Source organism: Mytilus trossulus, chromosome 4 (assembly GCF_036588685.1).
Source record: "Mytilus trossulus isolate FHL-02 chromosome 4, PNRI_Mtr1.1.1.hap1, whole genome shotgun sequence".
Lineage (NCBI taxonomy): Eukaryota > Metazoa > Mollusca > Bivalvia > Mytilida > Mytilidae > Mytilus > Mytilus trossulus.
In genome coordinates, this window is record NC_086376.1 from 11,092,319 (window position 1) to 11,110,750 (window position 18,432).

At 31.3% G+C, this 18,432-nt stretch overlaps 1 protein-coding gene across 4 annotated transcripts in view; it reads left to right on the forward strand.

Moving 5' to 3' along the window:
- The window catches only part of LOC134714660 (fibronectin type 3 and ankyrin repeat domains 1 protein-like), a 52,355-nt gene that overhangs the window by 22,422 nt on the left and 11,501 nt on the right, over positions 1-18,432 (forward strand). For 3 of the 4 annotated variants that reach the window (XM_063576101.1, XM_063576098.1, XM_063576100.1), the window contains exons 3-4: positions 12,712-12,836; positions 17,557-17,638. In XM_063576101.1, coding sequence (XP_063432171.1) covers positions 12,712-12,836; positions 17,557-17,638 — 207 coding nt within the window. Of the gene's footprint in view, positions 1-12,711; positions 12,837-17,556; positions 17,639-18,153; positions 18,166-18,432 lie in introns of all 4 variants that reach the window. The other variant, XM_063576099.1, reaches the window with a different exon arrangement.

Genomic DNA, 18,432 nt, shown 5'->3' on the forward strand with positions numbered 1-18,432 from the left:
TAACTATATATATATAATATATGCATTCTAATATGTCTTGTCATAATGTGACAAGGTCCAACAGACAGCAGTTCTAACATTGTTGGGCAAATCTATATATGATACAAGTGAACAGAAAAATAAATCTATAATGATAGTAAGAAAATATAACATCTTAATTTTAACCCACAATTTAAATTATCAGATACTCCTCATTAGAATTATTGCCCTTTAAACCATTTTATGCCCCCACTGTTACAGAGGGGGCATTAAGTTATACCCTTGTCCATCTGTACATCCCAAAATGTGTTCCTGTTCTCTTAACTTTATTTTGCCTCAACCAAATGTTATGAAACCTATACACAGTGATTATTACCACATACCTCATATCCAGTTAGAATTTGAGTATCATAACTATTACCATTCTTTAGTTATGTCCCTTTACAGGATTATATATGCCAGCAGGGTCATCATCTCTGTTCCATGGACACATTCCTCATTTATTTAAAAAAAAATATAGACAAATTGTTTAGTTATAAATATATAAACATATTTATTTATAGTGGATTGGGAAACAAGTTAATAATTTGAAACCTATTTAAATCCCTTTTCACTTTGTGGGTGTGTAGTGCTGCCTTTTAGGTGGCAGAAACCAGTTTTTTTCACTAATTCACGTGCAAGTGCAGGCCAAATTTAAAAAAAATTCTGTAAATAAATCTGAAAGATATAAACATGCTTTGATAATTTTTTGGTGTTCAGAATTGATTAAAATTGATAGTGAATTACTTCTGATCAATGTTTTTTATATGGTTTCCTTATCCCGCATTACCTACTTTTCCCAGTTAACGGACAAAATCCCATCAATTTTTAAAGGCAGTGCTTTAAGGCCTGACTTTTAAGTCATGAGGTTCATCTTTTCATACGCAATCTTTGCAGGGGGTCTTTTGGCCAGAAATAGATCCGGAAATGTTCGAAGTTCTCCTCTTCTTTTTATGGTATGATATGGTTTTTATTTCTTTCATTTACATTGGGGACTAAAGAAACGATCAGTGTGTTTTGTTTGTTTTATAGAACTTGTTATGAGTGTGTATTTTGCATTATAAGCAGTCAACCTGACTACAAACTATCATTATGTGTATTCCGTGCGGAAAGAGGTCGGGTCAATTTCGAGTGTTATCTGACATCTAAAGATTCTTTAATTAGTTCAGATGTTGATATAACAATGAAAAGTCGACTGAACATGATTAATATTGCATCTTCTATAATTCAATGCGGAATTCGGTTTATGAACGAGAAACTGTAAAGCGTTTTCAATTTCGGTATTAGTTATGTATGTTGTCTACGTATTATCCTGGTTCCCGGTACTACGTTCCGGGTATTAGCTTTTTGTGTATGTGATGTGTAACATTACGGTCGGGTACCAGCCAATCTACGTGTGTATGTGTACATGATTTCCCGCCAAAATGACCGTTTTACAGCTATGGAAAAAATAGTCCATAAACGTTCCGTATAATGATATGCAAATTCATAATTAATCGTAACTTTTTTTATCTTTGTATAATAAATATCACAAAATGGATTCCACAAAATTGAAAATAGCATTATTCTACGAGGATTTCTCATGTTTTTCTCACTTCCGGCGCAGTAATACGTATGTTTTGAAGAAGCTCAAGAATTTGACAAAGTTAATTGAGAAGGAAACGGAAAGATATACGTCCTTGCTATCAGGTAAAACAATTTAAATGTACAGAACAAACACATTTACTTCACACAAATAGTACAGGCTTAAGCTTTTTATTGTCTTATACACGACTGTAGTCTAGTCGACGGCGGTGACCTACAAGGTACGGGTCGTACTGGGTCAAGTCTATATAAATATGTAAACATATCCACGTGCTATTAGGTAGAAAGCATCGTAATGCAATATCTACAATTTTTCCTCCTTTATACATCGTTTAACCAGATATATTTCTCCTTTATAAATCGTTTAACCCGATATATTTCTCTCAAATACACTTAAACACGGGTTGTATGTACGTATCTTTTCTAGTGTTTTCTTGTCCTTACTAAAGTTCATTTGTTGATGTTTAAATATTTTTGAACGACTGAACACAGGAGTGAATGAATGCAACAATTATATATACTGAAGACTTGGGCTGTACAATGATAGTGTACGTATATCATACTGATAATTGTTCTAGCAGTAATTATGTTAATTTAGGATGTAATGACAGGAATTCATGAGCTATGCCTCAGGCTTTCTGAAAAAAATATCAATGACAATGTAAACAGGAACAAAACATTGACACGAATGCTGCTCTCTTCTATGTCATAGTTATTTAGGTATGTGTGTTGCACAAGTTTCAAAAAAATTAAGTTATAAAACTTTTTTTCAGGGCACAAACCCACTTTAAAGAGACTTGTCTACTGCCATACCCATCCTAATTTCATGCACCATTTGCAAGCAAGAGACTGAATGGTTTGCAAATTTAAAAATCAGGACGGTGTCCAATTAAAACAAAAGAACTAAACTGGATGAATATTGTAGGAGAAATCTAGAGGAAAGTTTTGATTTGTGAAATTGGTTTTCCTGAAAAGTCATTCATCCTAGCCTGCAGAAAGGAACTATAACTGTCCACCACCAACTGACGAGCTAATGTTGAGCTTCACATATGGAATTACTCAAATACCATCAATGTCTGTGTTTTCAGCACAGATTTCACAAGTTATGACACAGCTGTGTTTTTTTTATACCTGTTTATAGAGTTGTATACTAAATTTTTTTTTTATCAATAAATATATATTGTGTCATTTAAGAACTTGTATTTTGCCAAACGATGCATACTAGTGAATGAAAGTGGTGCAGTTCATTTTGCTTTGGTATATAGAATTGAATTACAATTGTTCATGTTATTGGAATGCTTATAAAGATAAGGAGATGTGGTACAATGTATATGATATTTAGTGAGTTAATCAAGCAAAAGTGAATAAGAAATTGGTATAAGCAGTTACAGGTACATGTACTACTGTACAATCTCAAACAATGAGAAAAACTCATACCGTAAAGAGAATTTTATATTTACAAGTAAGTTTTGTTTTTGTGTTGAATAATTTTCTTCTATTGTTTTAATTGCAAATATTGGAAGTGGTTAAAATGCTAATGAGACAGCTGTTATGGCCACAGAGCCTTAATTGAAAACTTCTTTTTCATTCATACCAGTAGATTTTGCCTGGAGTTAGAAACATATCTACCAACTTTTCAAAATGCACATGGGGGTTTTACATGAAAGATGGTTCATATAGTCATACAAAACCTTCAAGGGGGCCTTCAAATGGAAGCAGGACAAGTCGCCCCACTGGCTAATCGCCCCACTTTTTAAAAAAACCGCCACAAACTGATTTATCAAATCGCCCCACATGTGAAATTGGTTAAATCATGTTTAATATTACTCCTGCCTGCCTACTCCTATTTATAAAAAAAACGGTAATATTTAGATTAATAATATATATATAATTAAAAATAAAAACTCGCACCACTTTAATGAAAACTAATGTACACAGAATACAAACAAACCGAAAATTAATTTACTTACTATTATTGATATATACTGAAATTATAATTCTAAAAAAACCCTGATTGTTGAAGAATAACTAAGTTTTGAAGCTTAGTTATTTGCATAACAATTGAAAAGAAACGTTAACCTGTTAAATGTATCATAATGCAATATATGGAATTGAACTTATATTCGATGGGATAACATCTTTTTCCATAAGTGGGGTGAGTTGGCATTACTAAATTCATCCTGGTTAATAATATATTTATCTAGATTTCACCGATTTCCATTAGGTGGGACCAGTTGGCAGGAGTAATATTAACGGGATTTAACACGGTTCACAAGTGGGGGCGATTTGGTAATCCAGGTTGGAGCAGTTTTTTTGTCGAGCCTGCAATTTTTGTCGCAGAAAGCTCAACATAGGGATAGTGATCCGGGGGCGGCGTCGATGTTAGCTCAGTTCTTAAAAGCTTTATATTTTAGAAGGTGGGAGACCTGGATGCTTCATACTTTGTATATGGTTGCCTCATGTTACGAAGTTTCCGTCAGTCACATGTCCAATGTCCTTGACCTCATTTTCATGGTTCAGTGACTACTTGAAAAAAAAGTTAAAATTTTTGGTAATGTTAAATTCTCTCTTATTATAAGTAATAGGACAACTATATTTGGTATGTGCGTACCTTGCAATGTCCTCTTGCCCGTCAGACAGTTTTCACTTGACCTCGACCTCATTTCATGGATCAGCGAACAAGGTTAAGTTTTGGTGGTCAAGTCCATATCTGAGATACTATAAGCAATAGGTCTAGTAAATTTGGTGTATGGAAGCATTGTAAGGTGTACATGTCCAACTGGCAGGTGTCATCTGACCTTGACCTCATTTTCATGGTTTAGTTGTTATAGTTAAGTTTTGTGTTTTGGTCTGTTTTTCTTATACTGTTTGCAATAGGTCTTCTATATTTTGTGTATAGAATGGTTGTAAGGTGTACAGGTCTACCTGGCAGGTGTCACATGACCTTGACTTCATTTTCATGGTTCAGTGGTCAAAGTTAAGTTTATGAGTTTTGGCCTTTTTTTCTAATACTATATGCAATAGGTCAACTATATTTGGTGTATGGAAATATTTCATGATCTACATGCAGGTTTTATTTGACCTTTGATCTCATTTTTTACAATTCATTGCTCAGTGTTAAGCTTTTGTGTTTTGGTCTGTTTTTCTTAAACTATAAGCAATAAGTCAATTTTATTTGTTGTATGGAAGAATTGTTAGCTGTACATGCCTACCTGGCATGGTTTATCTGACCTTGACCTCATTTTCATGGTTCAATTGTCAATGTTTAGTTTTCTTGGTTTATGTTAAGATTATGTGACAGTTGTAATAAAGCTTTATTATTAGGATTATCAACATAATATCAATGATTAGTAAAGAAGGCGAGACATTTCAGTGTGTGCACTCTTGTTTTTAAAGTGGGGCCATTTGTCATTGATTCCCTTCAAATATATTCTAATGTGTTTTTGGCTTCTTCGTGCATTAACAAGCTCATAGCCATTGTTGAATTAATTGTTTTCTTTAAAATAGTCGACAAAATTGCTCTTACAAAATTTCCATTTGGGAGCCTTGAGCTCGATGGGGGAAATACTCTGCAAATACTGACAGTTGCCAGGTATGGTCATCAAAAAAGTTGACATGTTACTATGTACATTTACCATTATGTTACTTGGTGTTCTTGCTATAAACACAGTACAGAGACTAGTCAATCTTTGTGAACTATTTTTTATGGGAGTCATAGAATATGCGTATACAATCAATAATTAAAAATAGTCTATTTATATTGGAAAGGAAAAGTTCTTATATGTCTAAAGAAGAGGGACGAAAGACGCCAAAGGGACAGTCAAACTTATAAATTTAAAGCAAACTGACAAGGCCATGGCTAAAAATGCATTTCATGGGAGGCACAGAAAATATACTGTAAACATAGACTATAGATATAGGTGAACTAGGTACAAAAGAACTCTGAATCTTAAATTCTACAAACCACCTCTGTTCTATGGAAGATAATGGTATAACTGGACTAGAAATACACACAACCTGTAATTAACTGCCTTTACAGCGCTTTCGCGCTTTGATTTAATTTGGCACCCTATTCCAGACCTCAGTGCATCAAACCTGCTAATTACTGACAAGAAAATCATTCAAAAATATCTAATTTAATCACTTGCAACTCAAATAAACAACAGCTGAACCTATCCTTACCATCAAAATTTGGCACTTTGCAGTGTCCTTAAATAACCACCTGTTTTGACCAATGGAAAACAGGATAACAATGTATAGTTAGCCTTCAAACAGTATGTATATGGGACTCTAGATTTTTCATGTCAAACAAGGATAAAACCATGAAAGTTGCATATCAATGTAATCAGGAAAGGTATCACTGTGTAATGCAAACTTAGAATTTTAGATCTTTTTATTTATCACTGCTCACTGAAGTGACAAAGATAGCCAAAGTTTTTTAATACTTATTTTCTGCGTGGGACAATGGCACAGAGGCTAAGAACTGGTACCTGCCACCTTAGCGACATTAGCTTCTCTTTTTCTAAATCTACAAGGGTATCTTGCAGTGCAAGAGATATGAATCTCTCTTAACAATTTGTATTTTGTTAAACATTTAAATTCCTGGTTTACCTTTAGCCATGAAATTCATGAAAAATTGGTATCATGAATAAAAATGGATCCTACTTTATAATCTAGAAAATTGAAAGTGAATTATTTTAATTTGCTATGTAAGATCTACTAATATGTCAAAAACGACTCAAACTGCAAATTGGTAAAAAAAAATGTAAAAATTGCCTTAGACATGTTAGATGAACACTTTGAAAATTATTTTCAATATATTTATATTAGATCTATAAAAAAAAAAACCAAACAATCCATTCATTTTGCCATTCCGATTGTCTCTGTTTAGGAATAATATTATTCTAAAATCCTAAAATAACCATTTGAAGTGTTTCTGCCTTTTATGATAAGAATATTGAAATTTGGTTTTTATGAAACAGCAAAAAGTAATATCTCATTTTTAAAATCTTAAAGGAACATTAATTAGTCAATAATATGCATTAATACATTAATTATATATACCATGTGTTCAATATTAGGTTCATTGGAGTGTAGTTATTTTTAGTCTTAGTAACTTTTACTTTGTCTTTCAAGTGGAACATTTGAATAGAATAAGACTCTAGAAAGTGATTTATCATGGTCTCAATTAAATATTTTCTGGTGGAACTTTCAAGTAGCTTTGGAATCATTGTTGTTAGCAAAAAAAATTAGGTCATTTTCAATATTTTTGTTATATATATATGATTTTATAGTGATCTTTGCTATTTGAAAGTTCTGCTTTTATCACACTTTAAAAAAAATAATTCAATAGTTCTATAGGCTGTTTATTATCGTTGTTGGCAATTCCTATGAAACTGCGTCATCAAAAATCGACTGTTTGTATACTATTGTTATAACCCTTTTGACAGCTCTTTTTGATACGCAATTTAAGTTTATACATATTTTTATTCTGTCAATAATAATCAATAGCCTTGATCTGAATAGTAAACCACTACTTAAACATAATGAATTTTAATACAAAGATCTAAGGACGAATATCAAACATATAGGTATAAGTATTTGAACAACAGTAGAGGAGTAAGAGACGGTTATAAGGTCATAGGAGATTGCTCAATGAATTACCCTAATTTTGCATGTGTCAAACCCTAATCCTTTCCCTTTAGATAAAATAAGTGTAAGGTTTACATAATAACATAGTTATTACAGAAAATTCAATTCTACGTGTACAACTGCTAATGACATGTTTAATATTTGGATCTCCACTTTTTCATTGAGTAATAGTAACTTATCCTGGTCTATTGTATATATATGCTTGTTGTGAATTATATAACTTCAGTTCAAATGAGTAGCAATTGAAAGCAATAACCTTTTATACGGAAAAATAGTAACCTTACATTTGATTTTTTGTTTCATCTGTCATTGGGTAATAGTGTGTTACCCGTGTGCTTCTTTTTGTCCATTTATATTTTGTTTCTGTTGAGAAAATTGCAACTTGATTGGTGTCGCAAAAATAAAGAGGCACAACTTGAATATTTACAGCATTATTTGTGTGCAGCATTGCCTTAAAATAATTTATTTGCAAATGCAATAATAAATGCATGCAATGAGAATAGATATAGATACCAAATATATAATTTTAATTGGGAAATGTTGTTATATTACAATACCTATTTATACAGTTATAAGCCTTTTTACAACTAAGATTGATTGTAAATCATGAAAAAATCAGTATATGTACTTACAATCAATCTTAGTTATAAGTTTTTTTAGTGAAGCAGCCTCCATGTTTCTTTCCAATATAAAGTTATCTTTAACCAGTACTACTTTGTTTGGGACTTCACTCAGAAACTAAGTTTTTATAGTTTATACATGTTAAACTGAAGGACACCTCTGGGTGCGGGAATTTCTCGTTGCATTGAAGACTTGTTTGTGACCTTCTGCTGTTGTCTGCTCTATGGTCGGGGTTGTTGTCTCTTTGGCACAATCCCCATTTCCATCCTCAATTTTATTTCATTTTGTTTTCAATATTTGCATCATATTATCAAAAGTTCATTCAGGTGAGAGCCGCGAGACATATCTCTGTGTCAACAAATATTTTTAAAGTGTTTCTTTTTAATTTGATGTTAACATTCTTCCACACCTAATAGTTGAATTTCATGTTGGAACAAGGTATATATAGTATATGAATCTCACATTAAAAATCATTTTTTAAGTTTGAGATATAGGTTCAACACAGTTTTACAGCTTCCTGTGGGTCTGCAAGCCCCTGCAAAAGTCAATAAGTAAAATATTATGCATACTTTTCACAGTTTGTTGAATGACAGATCTATCTATGATTAAATCTTTTTTAGTTTAATAGAGTAATAAATTTTAAGTAAAAGGTAATTTCCAATACATGCATGTACTTATAAAAGTTTCAATACTTTTTTAATCCGCACACTTGACTTGAGATTATGATTTCGACTTTCAGTTTCTGAAAACAGTTGAATGGATATCCAATACAAATGCAATCATAAATAAAACTGTTTTGGAAGATGATCTTTTCTTAGCAAATTAATGATGCAGATTTTTATTATTTGAAATCTATTGGTTAACCAGAGCAGGATTGCAGAAAAACAGTCTATTTTCTAAATTAATAACATGCCTCAATGAAGCATAAAGTATATGCTAATTCCTATTTTGCATGTATAGTATTAAGGAATTATCTTTCAGACACGTAAGATAATCCTGTTTAAATATTGATATGGTCTAGATATATAGAGAAAAAAAGCATATTTTAAGCTTTGGAACATGTCCCATGAAGCAGTGAAATAATATTACATACAAAAGAAGATTGTAAATACTTTGTATAAACAAAATATCAACATTTATCTTCAGTATTTTATGGTTTTTTTCTGAAAAGTACCGAGTGGTTGGTCTATTTGGTTAAATGGAATCAAAATAAAAAATGAGGGGGAGAACAATATCCTAACTTTCTTGGCATGACAGTAACATAAATTAAGATATATTTCCTGTAATCCTATCAATAAGTATATATGTAGTATTGTTTGTACTGAAAAATAATGTTGAAGTTAAAATATGAATGTGTTTTAGGATATTAATTCTTAATAGCTATTTATGGTCCCTCAGCTACATTTTTTTTCTAAACACCTTCAGTTATTTGGCTGATTTTTAGTATGTGAGTTAACCATGATGAGTTACAGATCAAGTCTGTTTCTGCTTTGTGATGTTTGCCGAAATTACAAGCTTTGGTCTTTGATAAATGGTTGAACAAGACTGATACACAGACTTTTTTGAACACCATTAGATATTGGGCTGATTTTTGGTATGTAATTTAACCATGATGAGTTACAGATAAAGTTTAAGTTTCATTCAGCTCTGCTAATTTTTTGCTGCCTGAACATACAGGTTTTGGACTTTGAAAACTGTTGATAAACACAATTTTATGGACTTCTTTCAATACAGTTCAGATTTTGCAGTGATATTTTATATGCGAATCTACCATGGTGAGTTACAGATCAAGTTAATGTTTGATTCTGCTATGCTGATTTTTATGTCAATTCAATTCAACATTAATAGTTATCTGCAGTACATCCAATTTCTGTTTGCTGATTATGATAGTATTAAATTTAACTACTCATTGACCATGGAAGTTTTTCATCAAACTAGTATTGTCTTGAGAGCTAATTATATAGAAACTATACAAAAAAGTCAGGCTCTATATTATAAATAAATCCATGCATGTGTGTGTCCATGTGTGGGGCTGAAATTGCAGATTTTTCAACTTTTTGAGACGATCCATTCCTGCCGTTACGACACATCTAGTTATGTACATATGTTTAAAGTTTTCCATTTTCTAGTTTAGACTCTCCACATTGACAAGTGCAGAATAAATGCTTACAGCTTCTTACATTGCTGAGTGGGTAAAATTTTAATCATCATTGTTTCACAAAAGTCCTTTTTATTTTTTTAGACTTAGATTAATTGGTTTATAAGAGTGATTATTTAACATTACATGTTGCTATTGACTATTGATGTATTGTTACAATGAGATTTATACTTGATTAAATTAACATGATACCAATCAGTTCAACCAATATATAGTGTAATTAATTGAAAAGGAAATAATGTAAATTGATTCCTTATCAACTTTCTGTACCAAAGATAAATAAAGTAGATCTTAAGATTGTTTAATTGGTTTTTACTTGCTTCTTTAATATTTAATCACTATAAAATTATGTGAAAATGAATGGACATGCCATATGGTTATAAACTTTCTCATATTTGACCAATATTTGACTAGCCACATTCTCTTTTTATAAATATGTATTTGTACTTTTGACCAAGAGTCAGCTTAAGGTGATATTTATTGAAAGTTTATGGGAAAAGTACAAAGTACAATGGGTTTTATTATTTCTTCCAATTACCTATTGTCATGACATATTTACTTATGGTTATTTTAGTAAAAGAGTACTTTTACTTTTAATTGTATTTATTCTAGGTTTAATTCATACTATTAATGACTCATTGTTTCACACGGAATTGAATAAAAATAAGTATAGTTCGTGTAAACTAGTGCTTGGAATTTAGCATGATAGTTTTATAATGGAGACTGAATTAGCAGCTGGTGTATTGAAAGTTTGACCACCAACAATGGTAGAAAAAAACCAGTTGTGCTTCTCCCCATGTTCTCCATCCAAATTCTGTTCTTTCCTTATCTACCATTCGTCTCCAAGTTTCTTTTGGTCTTCCTACATTTCTCTTTCCTGGTGGTGTCCATGTCAAGGCGATTCTACAATCATTCCAAGGGTCCATCCTCAGGATGTGACCTATCCAACTCCATCTCCGGGTGCGGGAATTTCTCGCTACATTGAAGACCTGTTGGTGACCTTCTGCTGTTTTTTTTTTATTTGGTCGGGTTGTTGTCTCTTTGACACATTCCCCATTTCCATTCTCAATTTTAGTTATATTCATTCTGTTAATTCAGGGATAGATGGATCCTCAAACATTTTATATTGAAATTAGAGCTTTAGGGGGTCAAATTTTGTTTAGAAAATCTTTCACCTTCTTTTACATTATTCAAAAAAAAAGAAAATGTTTGACTTTAAAAAGTTGACACCGAATGTTGACACCAACTACTTTTAAGTTTGTTGATGTGCTGATATTTCCTAAATCATACATTTTGTTGTTCAATCAGACATAAACTTTGGTTTAAATAATTCTGTTTAAAGAGATATTTTTTTTTTGAATATTACTTTCAAATCCCATTTGGACTCTGATTTAGATTGCATACATATAACATAGTTGTACTAAACACAAAAAAGAGATATTTAAACCATATTAATTAATAATTCATATTTAATTATCTATTCATGATTGTAAAATTTGACGAGTATCACGTTTTATTTTATGATCTACGGAACATTAAGTTTTTATTTTACCAAATCATTCTGACGCGACCAATTCCATTGTAAGTATTTATTGTAATGTTCAGCAGATCCACATTGTACATTATTGATTGGATATATGCAACATTTGAGCCTTTATTTGATAGACTGATCTTTTATAAGAAATCATAAGGATCGTATACCCCACACAGAGATCTTGTTATTTTGTGAAATTTCCTTTTCATTGTCTTCAAACTTGGAAACATCATTAGCAGGTGATGTTTTAGGTGCAGAGTCAATGAAGGCATATTGATCAATTTCATACTTAAAAACATTCAATTAAAAGAATAATGCAGCTTGACTGATACCAAGGTTAAATGCAAGTTTTAATGGAAGATGAGAGATGTAATTTATTTTTAAAGTGCATTAAGTATTAAATCTATTATGTAACTTCAGGAGATCAGTGTTTCTATTTCTATCGTTATATAGTTCATACATGCAGTGAATTAAGTATCACATCTAAACAATTTCATGACTGTCAATTTCTAATTTAAGAGTTACCAATAGCCGGATTATTTTCATGTAAAATAAAATTGCAAAAACTTTCAATCGGAGATGTTTGGGTTTTTTTTACTCCCTGATCACAAAATTTGGTTTTGCTCAAGCTGCTAGGTGACATACTTGTTTGCGCCCATCACACTACTCACATGCAAATAGGTCCTTGTTATTGTATTTTTAGTATGAATTTTGACGAGTTATCAGCAATTGAAACAGGAACATTCAGGCTTTTTTTGGCTACATGTCCCCAAATTATTTTCTGTTCTCTAACTTAGATTAGCCTCAACCAAATGTTACAAAACTTAAAACACAATGCTTATGACCACCAAACACAAATTAAGCTCAAATTTTGGTAGCTCACTTTTAATTGAGTTATGCCCCTTTATAAATGGAAAAATTGCTGAATTTGCAGTTAAATGTTTCCATACTGTTTGCCTTGCCTCAACCAAATAGCATTCAATTATTCTGCATATTTTCAAGATCTTTTGCAAGAGGGGCCATTTTGTGTAGTTTTGACAACTTAGAACCATATCTATATTTACAGAGGTTCTGATAGGGAAATTCTCATTACATGTACGTACCAATGTAAATAAAACTAGACTTTATTATTTTATATTTCCAGAGGTTATGGTAAGCGACATACAGTTACAGGACTGGACCATCAAACAGAATACCATTATAGAATACGATTTATGAATAACTATGGAAACAGTGAATGGAGTGCTCATGTAAATGTATCAACCACAAGTAAGATTTGGCATTGTTAATCACTAATTTTATTGTCACAAACTTTTATGTGGCATTAGTTAACATGACTCAGGATTCATTAGACTTAAAGATTTTGTAGATCATGATACAATCTTGTGTTTTATCAAACATTTGTTCAAACATTGATATACTATTTCAAGAACCTCTGATGTTTTACATGACTAATGTACATGTATTTAAAAGCAGATTAAAACTTTGCATGTAGTTAGAGAGTAAATTACAAAAAAGGGGGAGAAAATAACAGGAGGGCAATCCAAAACCATAAGTAAACAGAAAATCAAACAAAAATACTACTTACAAAATTCAACAAAACAGTTCACAGTAAAAGATAAAACAAAATTAAACACACCAAAAACGAGAGGAAATCTCAGATACACAGGAAGGGTGCACTGCTCCTTCAAATCTCAGGTACACAAGAAGGGTGCACTGCTCCTGCTTCACTATTGATCTCTGTTGTGTTTCTCATTACATCAGTGATCTAACAATGGAGGAGAGAAAGACAGGCTTGTGGCTTCACCAACTGGTCAACTGTAACACAATGGTCAACCAAGTCATGACACTGTCCTTAAACCTTTTTTTTTTATGTGAATCTAGCTTTGTTGATTAGAAAGCATTTGTTGTAACAGTTTGAAGTCATGGTTGGAGATTTCTTTTGGTCAGGGAACAAATGTAGGAAGTAAAAACTTAAATGTAACATTGTTGTCTTGTTTTATTCAGGCATCTACGTTTATCTTGAAGTTGATGTTCTTGTAACGAGAATGGCAATATTTTAACAACCTTTGTAAATTGCACTGAAATATCTGAAAGTTTTATATAGAACAGCCTTGGAAAATGAGCTTAATTGTAAAATCAAATATTTTTTATGGTCCAGCTGAATGTTATGACTTTAAATAGGATGGCAGTGTGACTATCAGAAAATCATACCGATCAAAATCAAAAACAAATGCTCAAGAAAAGTCAGTTAATTACAGCTACAATACAAATGCATCTATCAACTAATTGTAAAAACAATTATACAAAATTGATAGAACTTTATGTGAATGGCCATTTATGTTCCAAGGAAATAATCAGCTTCTATTCAATCTGTTTTCTTCATTGATTTTCATGTAATTTGATATGATGATTATGGTATTCTTCACAAGCGGGTGTTATAATAATGTTATTATCAGACACAAATTAATCAGGTTTGGAATGTCACTTTACCTGTTGTTTACCTGCTTAAAAGCCAGATAATGACACTAGGTATGCAAAAGAAAAATCAACTTGAAGATAAATCTACAAAATTTTTCTGATACTAATTTCCCTACTTTTATTCAAGGTATTTTTCCTATCTGTTTTCCTTTGCACCATGCCAATGAAACGTCAGGTATATGAGAACTTAATGATCCCTCTAACCTTAACAACACTCTTAAAATGAAAATTATATGACCATTTAAATTAGATTTCAATGTGTTTGTTTACATTGGAAGTTTCTAACATTCATTTAATACAAATAGTACACAGATACGGTAATAAGCAAGGATATTTAGTATATCAAAGCAGGTTTTAATGGTTGTTGTCTTGGGTAGAATTGACAATTAATTTGGTTCTAAAAGTCCTTTTATATCTCAGTGATAGGCCCTTCTCTCTATGTTGATTGTTGACAAGTAAACAGGTGATAGGTTATACCTGTTTATAGAACATGAAGTGCCATATAAAGTTGTCCTTAATATAGGACATCAGGTCTCGTACTTGGTGAGATATATTATAATGATCCTTTATATGTCAATTTTGATATCAAGGATTACCATAAATACTGGGATATAATGAAGAAGAAAGTAATTAAATTTACTTATATATCTTGGTTACTTTAGTATGAACATGTATGAATGATACATCTGATTGTGTTAATGCATGGGGCACTTTTCCTCTGGTTACTTAAGAAATAATTCATGGGGGCTTGAATATATCGTTATTTTACCACGGGTTGGCCCTTTATGACAAATATTTTACCCTGAGCGATAGCGAGGGGTAAAATATCGGCATAAAGGGACAACCCGTGGTAAAATCTAGATATATTCAAGCCCCCATGAATTATTTCGATTCTAATAGGACAAATACGGCAATTGTTTTGGATCGAAGCGCTCTAGTTGGAGGCCATTATTTGCCGTTCTCACAAATTAACTCACTTTTAGATTGGCATAAAAGAACGGAGCAAACAGAAAAAGTGACATGCTCAAACTATTCACAAAACTTATTTAGATAGATTTGGATGAATTTAAATGATAATTAACTTATATGTCTTCTGTGTATAAAAAAATGGGCGTATACCACATTTTAGCATCGTTTGTTGACGTTACCTTGTTGTGATGATTTTCGTTATCAGAAGCGTGTATTTTCCCGTAAAATGCTAAAATTATAACGTCATCATTTTATGACGTCGGGTACTTCATTCATAAAAAAACATATGACGTGGGAGTACGATCGGAACAGCCAATGCAATATATTCATATTTTACCACGGGTGTGTACTCAAAGCGTTTGAAGGACGTCATGTTAGAATTTAGCATAAACTTGTATGAATGAAATATCTGATTGTGTTAATGCATGTATAGGGGCTCTTTTCCTCTATTTGCTGCCCCATCATATAACACCATGGAAAATCTGCTGGGATCACTCTTACAGTTTCATGAATCTCAATCAGTCGGAGGTTTTCAGTCGATAAAGTGCAAAAAAGTATGACATGATTGTACCAATTGTAACATGTGTTAAGATTATGTTCACAAGTACTATATTTACTGGTAATATTCATAGTATAGAAAAACTCATATTATTATGCCCCTGACTTAGGGGCATTATGTTTGCTGGTCTGTTTGTTCTTTTGTTTGTCTTTCTGTCCTGCTCCAAGTTAAAGTTTTTTGTGAAGTTGGAAGTACAATCAAAATTAGTACACAATGCTTCCTATGATATGGCCTTTCTAATTTTAATGCCAAATTAGAGGTTTGACCCTAATTTCACTGGCCACTGAAAATGATAGTGTGAGTTGGGCATCCATGTACTATGGACACATTCTTGTTTCATTAAAAACAAAGAACCTTTTGCATACATTAGGAATATAACGCAGTGTGTGTTATTAAAATGTCAATGATACAGCAAGCCAATGACACTAAATAACCAAAACAAAACTATGGTTTTCAACAAAACACAAGTGTCTATATCATATATGTCAAGCACTTTATTATATGAAAGGAAATAGGTTTATATAATACACCAATGAGACAGCGAACCAATAACACAAAAAGCTCTGAAGGACATGTTGAGCTTATTAAGGATTAAATTTAATTTTGAAATATCTTTGTCAAATTGTTCCCATCTAAGACGTTCTTCACTTTTGTATATTTTTGGTATCATTGGTATTATAATTAAAACAAAGATATTTCAGTTGAAGACATTAACAAAGTTTATAAATTTTACCAGTATTAAAACTCCAATAAAGTCCTCATCTGATGAAATACAAGATAGGTAATATTAGAATGCATCATCCATCAAAGAGGATGTTGTTTGGTATGAAACAACTTACAAAATAAAAGATAATCCCAATTAAAATCTAACTTAATTTAATGAAATCATGTAAATTGGCTCCGACAAATCTCCTATTTCAGGAAGTACTAAGTTCTGTTTATAGACTTATATTAGGAAATATTACTAAAATCACCTTTAGTTTACATAACATACTGTCATGGCCACTTATTATCCTCGGCTTTACAAAATACTGAAATTAAAATTTTTAAATCTTTTGTCATAATATCAAAGGACTTAAGCACTTATTTTAAATTAAGTTTCAATAAAAGTCTTACAGTGCTTTAATTAAAGTAGATACAAAATTGATAAGATTTTGTAATTTATGATTTTATTTGGTCCAAAACCTTTTATTAAAAGAATGATCTTAAAATAAGTTGAGCAATGTTAGGTAATTGTTCAATGTTATTTGTTGAATTTGTAGAATAGTACCAGTTTAAGGCAGTTACCATTAATGTAATTAGTTAATCCTGTTAATTCTGATGTGTTTATTCCTAGCTTTAGACTTGTTTGGACAGCATTTGTTCAGATTATGAGCTAATAATAGATCAAATGTTTTTATGTAGTGTCTTTTTATGTCTATATCTGAATAGCTCGTTTTCCCTAATATTTTTTAAAACATTAGGTCGTTAGCTCGGTTTCCCTAATATTTTTTAAAACATTCAAAGTTAATTATTATAGCTTATAATTTGTTAAATTTAAGAAAACATGTTTTATCATCTAAGGTTTTAAAAATCATTTTCACTTTTCCTTATTTAAGTTCTCATTCACAGTACTATTACAATTTTAGCAAGAGGATTTTGACATGTCAATTTATAAAAAAATGGAAAAAGGTCAGTATATGTTAAATTATCAATGAAAGCTAGTGCAACCAACCTAATAACATGTGACAAGAAATTTAAAACTATAAGATGAGTATGTAGTGAAAGTACATTATATGCTACTCTCAATAGGAAACCACATTATAAAGCAAGTTTGAAACAGTTTTATAGGAAAATAAGACATCTCACAGACAATCATAGTACTACACAACATAACCATTTTGTTAAGAGGAGACATATTTTGAGATGACTTATTTGTCTCCTTACAATTTATAACAATTATGGTACTTTATCTTCTAACTGTTATTGTTTGTTTTTCAGAGGAGCCACTGACAGGTGAACATTTACATAGAGCTATTATGAGAAAGGATGTGGAGGAAATAGAAAAGATTTTAGACACAGGGTAAGATTTCTGTGGGTTTCATTCAAATAGAACATATAAAAGACAAAACAATACTTCAGAATGTGTTCTTTCAATTAGTATAACTTTGGAGGGAAAACATAATCTGATTTTATAAATTAGATGGACTTAATACCCCTTATAAATATCTGAACTTCAGATTCTGAAGACAAGAACACTTTACAATATTGAAGAACACCATTTCAGTACAATTATTTGTTACAATAATGAATCAAAATTTAAAAACAAAAGCTGGTTAAACCAGTACCATAGTTTTCATTTGAGTGCACAGTAATTCTTTTAAATAAGATTTTGAAAACAAAAGCAAAATTAATTGCAACAATTTGTTTTTAAATGGAGTATGTTTTGTCTAACACCTTATGGTATCAAGAACAAGATACTCCTTTGTTTCAATTTATTCCAATTATTCCAGTATTTCAATATTCAGACAAAGTATTGATATGCATTCTAAAATAGGCATTAGGTTTTCATTGGTTATTGCAATTTTTGATTTACAGATCAGGGAGAAAGTAAATATTTAGTAAAAATCTATCTTTTATCACTATAACTTGCAATTCTCATCTTACTGTACTTCAATACACTTTCCTGCTTGTGGATTACTTACTACAGATATCATTGGTCTCTAAAAAGATTACCACAAAATGTTAACAGGATTTTACCAAACTATAATGTTCACAAACAATTTGCACAGAGCAAGAGTGAATGTGAAAAACAATTAATAATAAGAAAATTTGGTAGCATCAAAATTGAGATATCATTAAAAGAATGTCATGAAT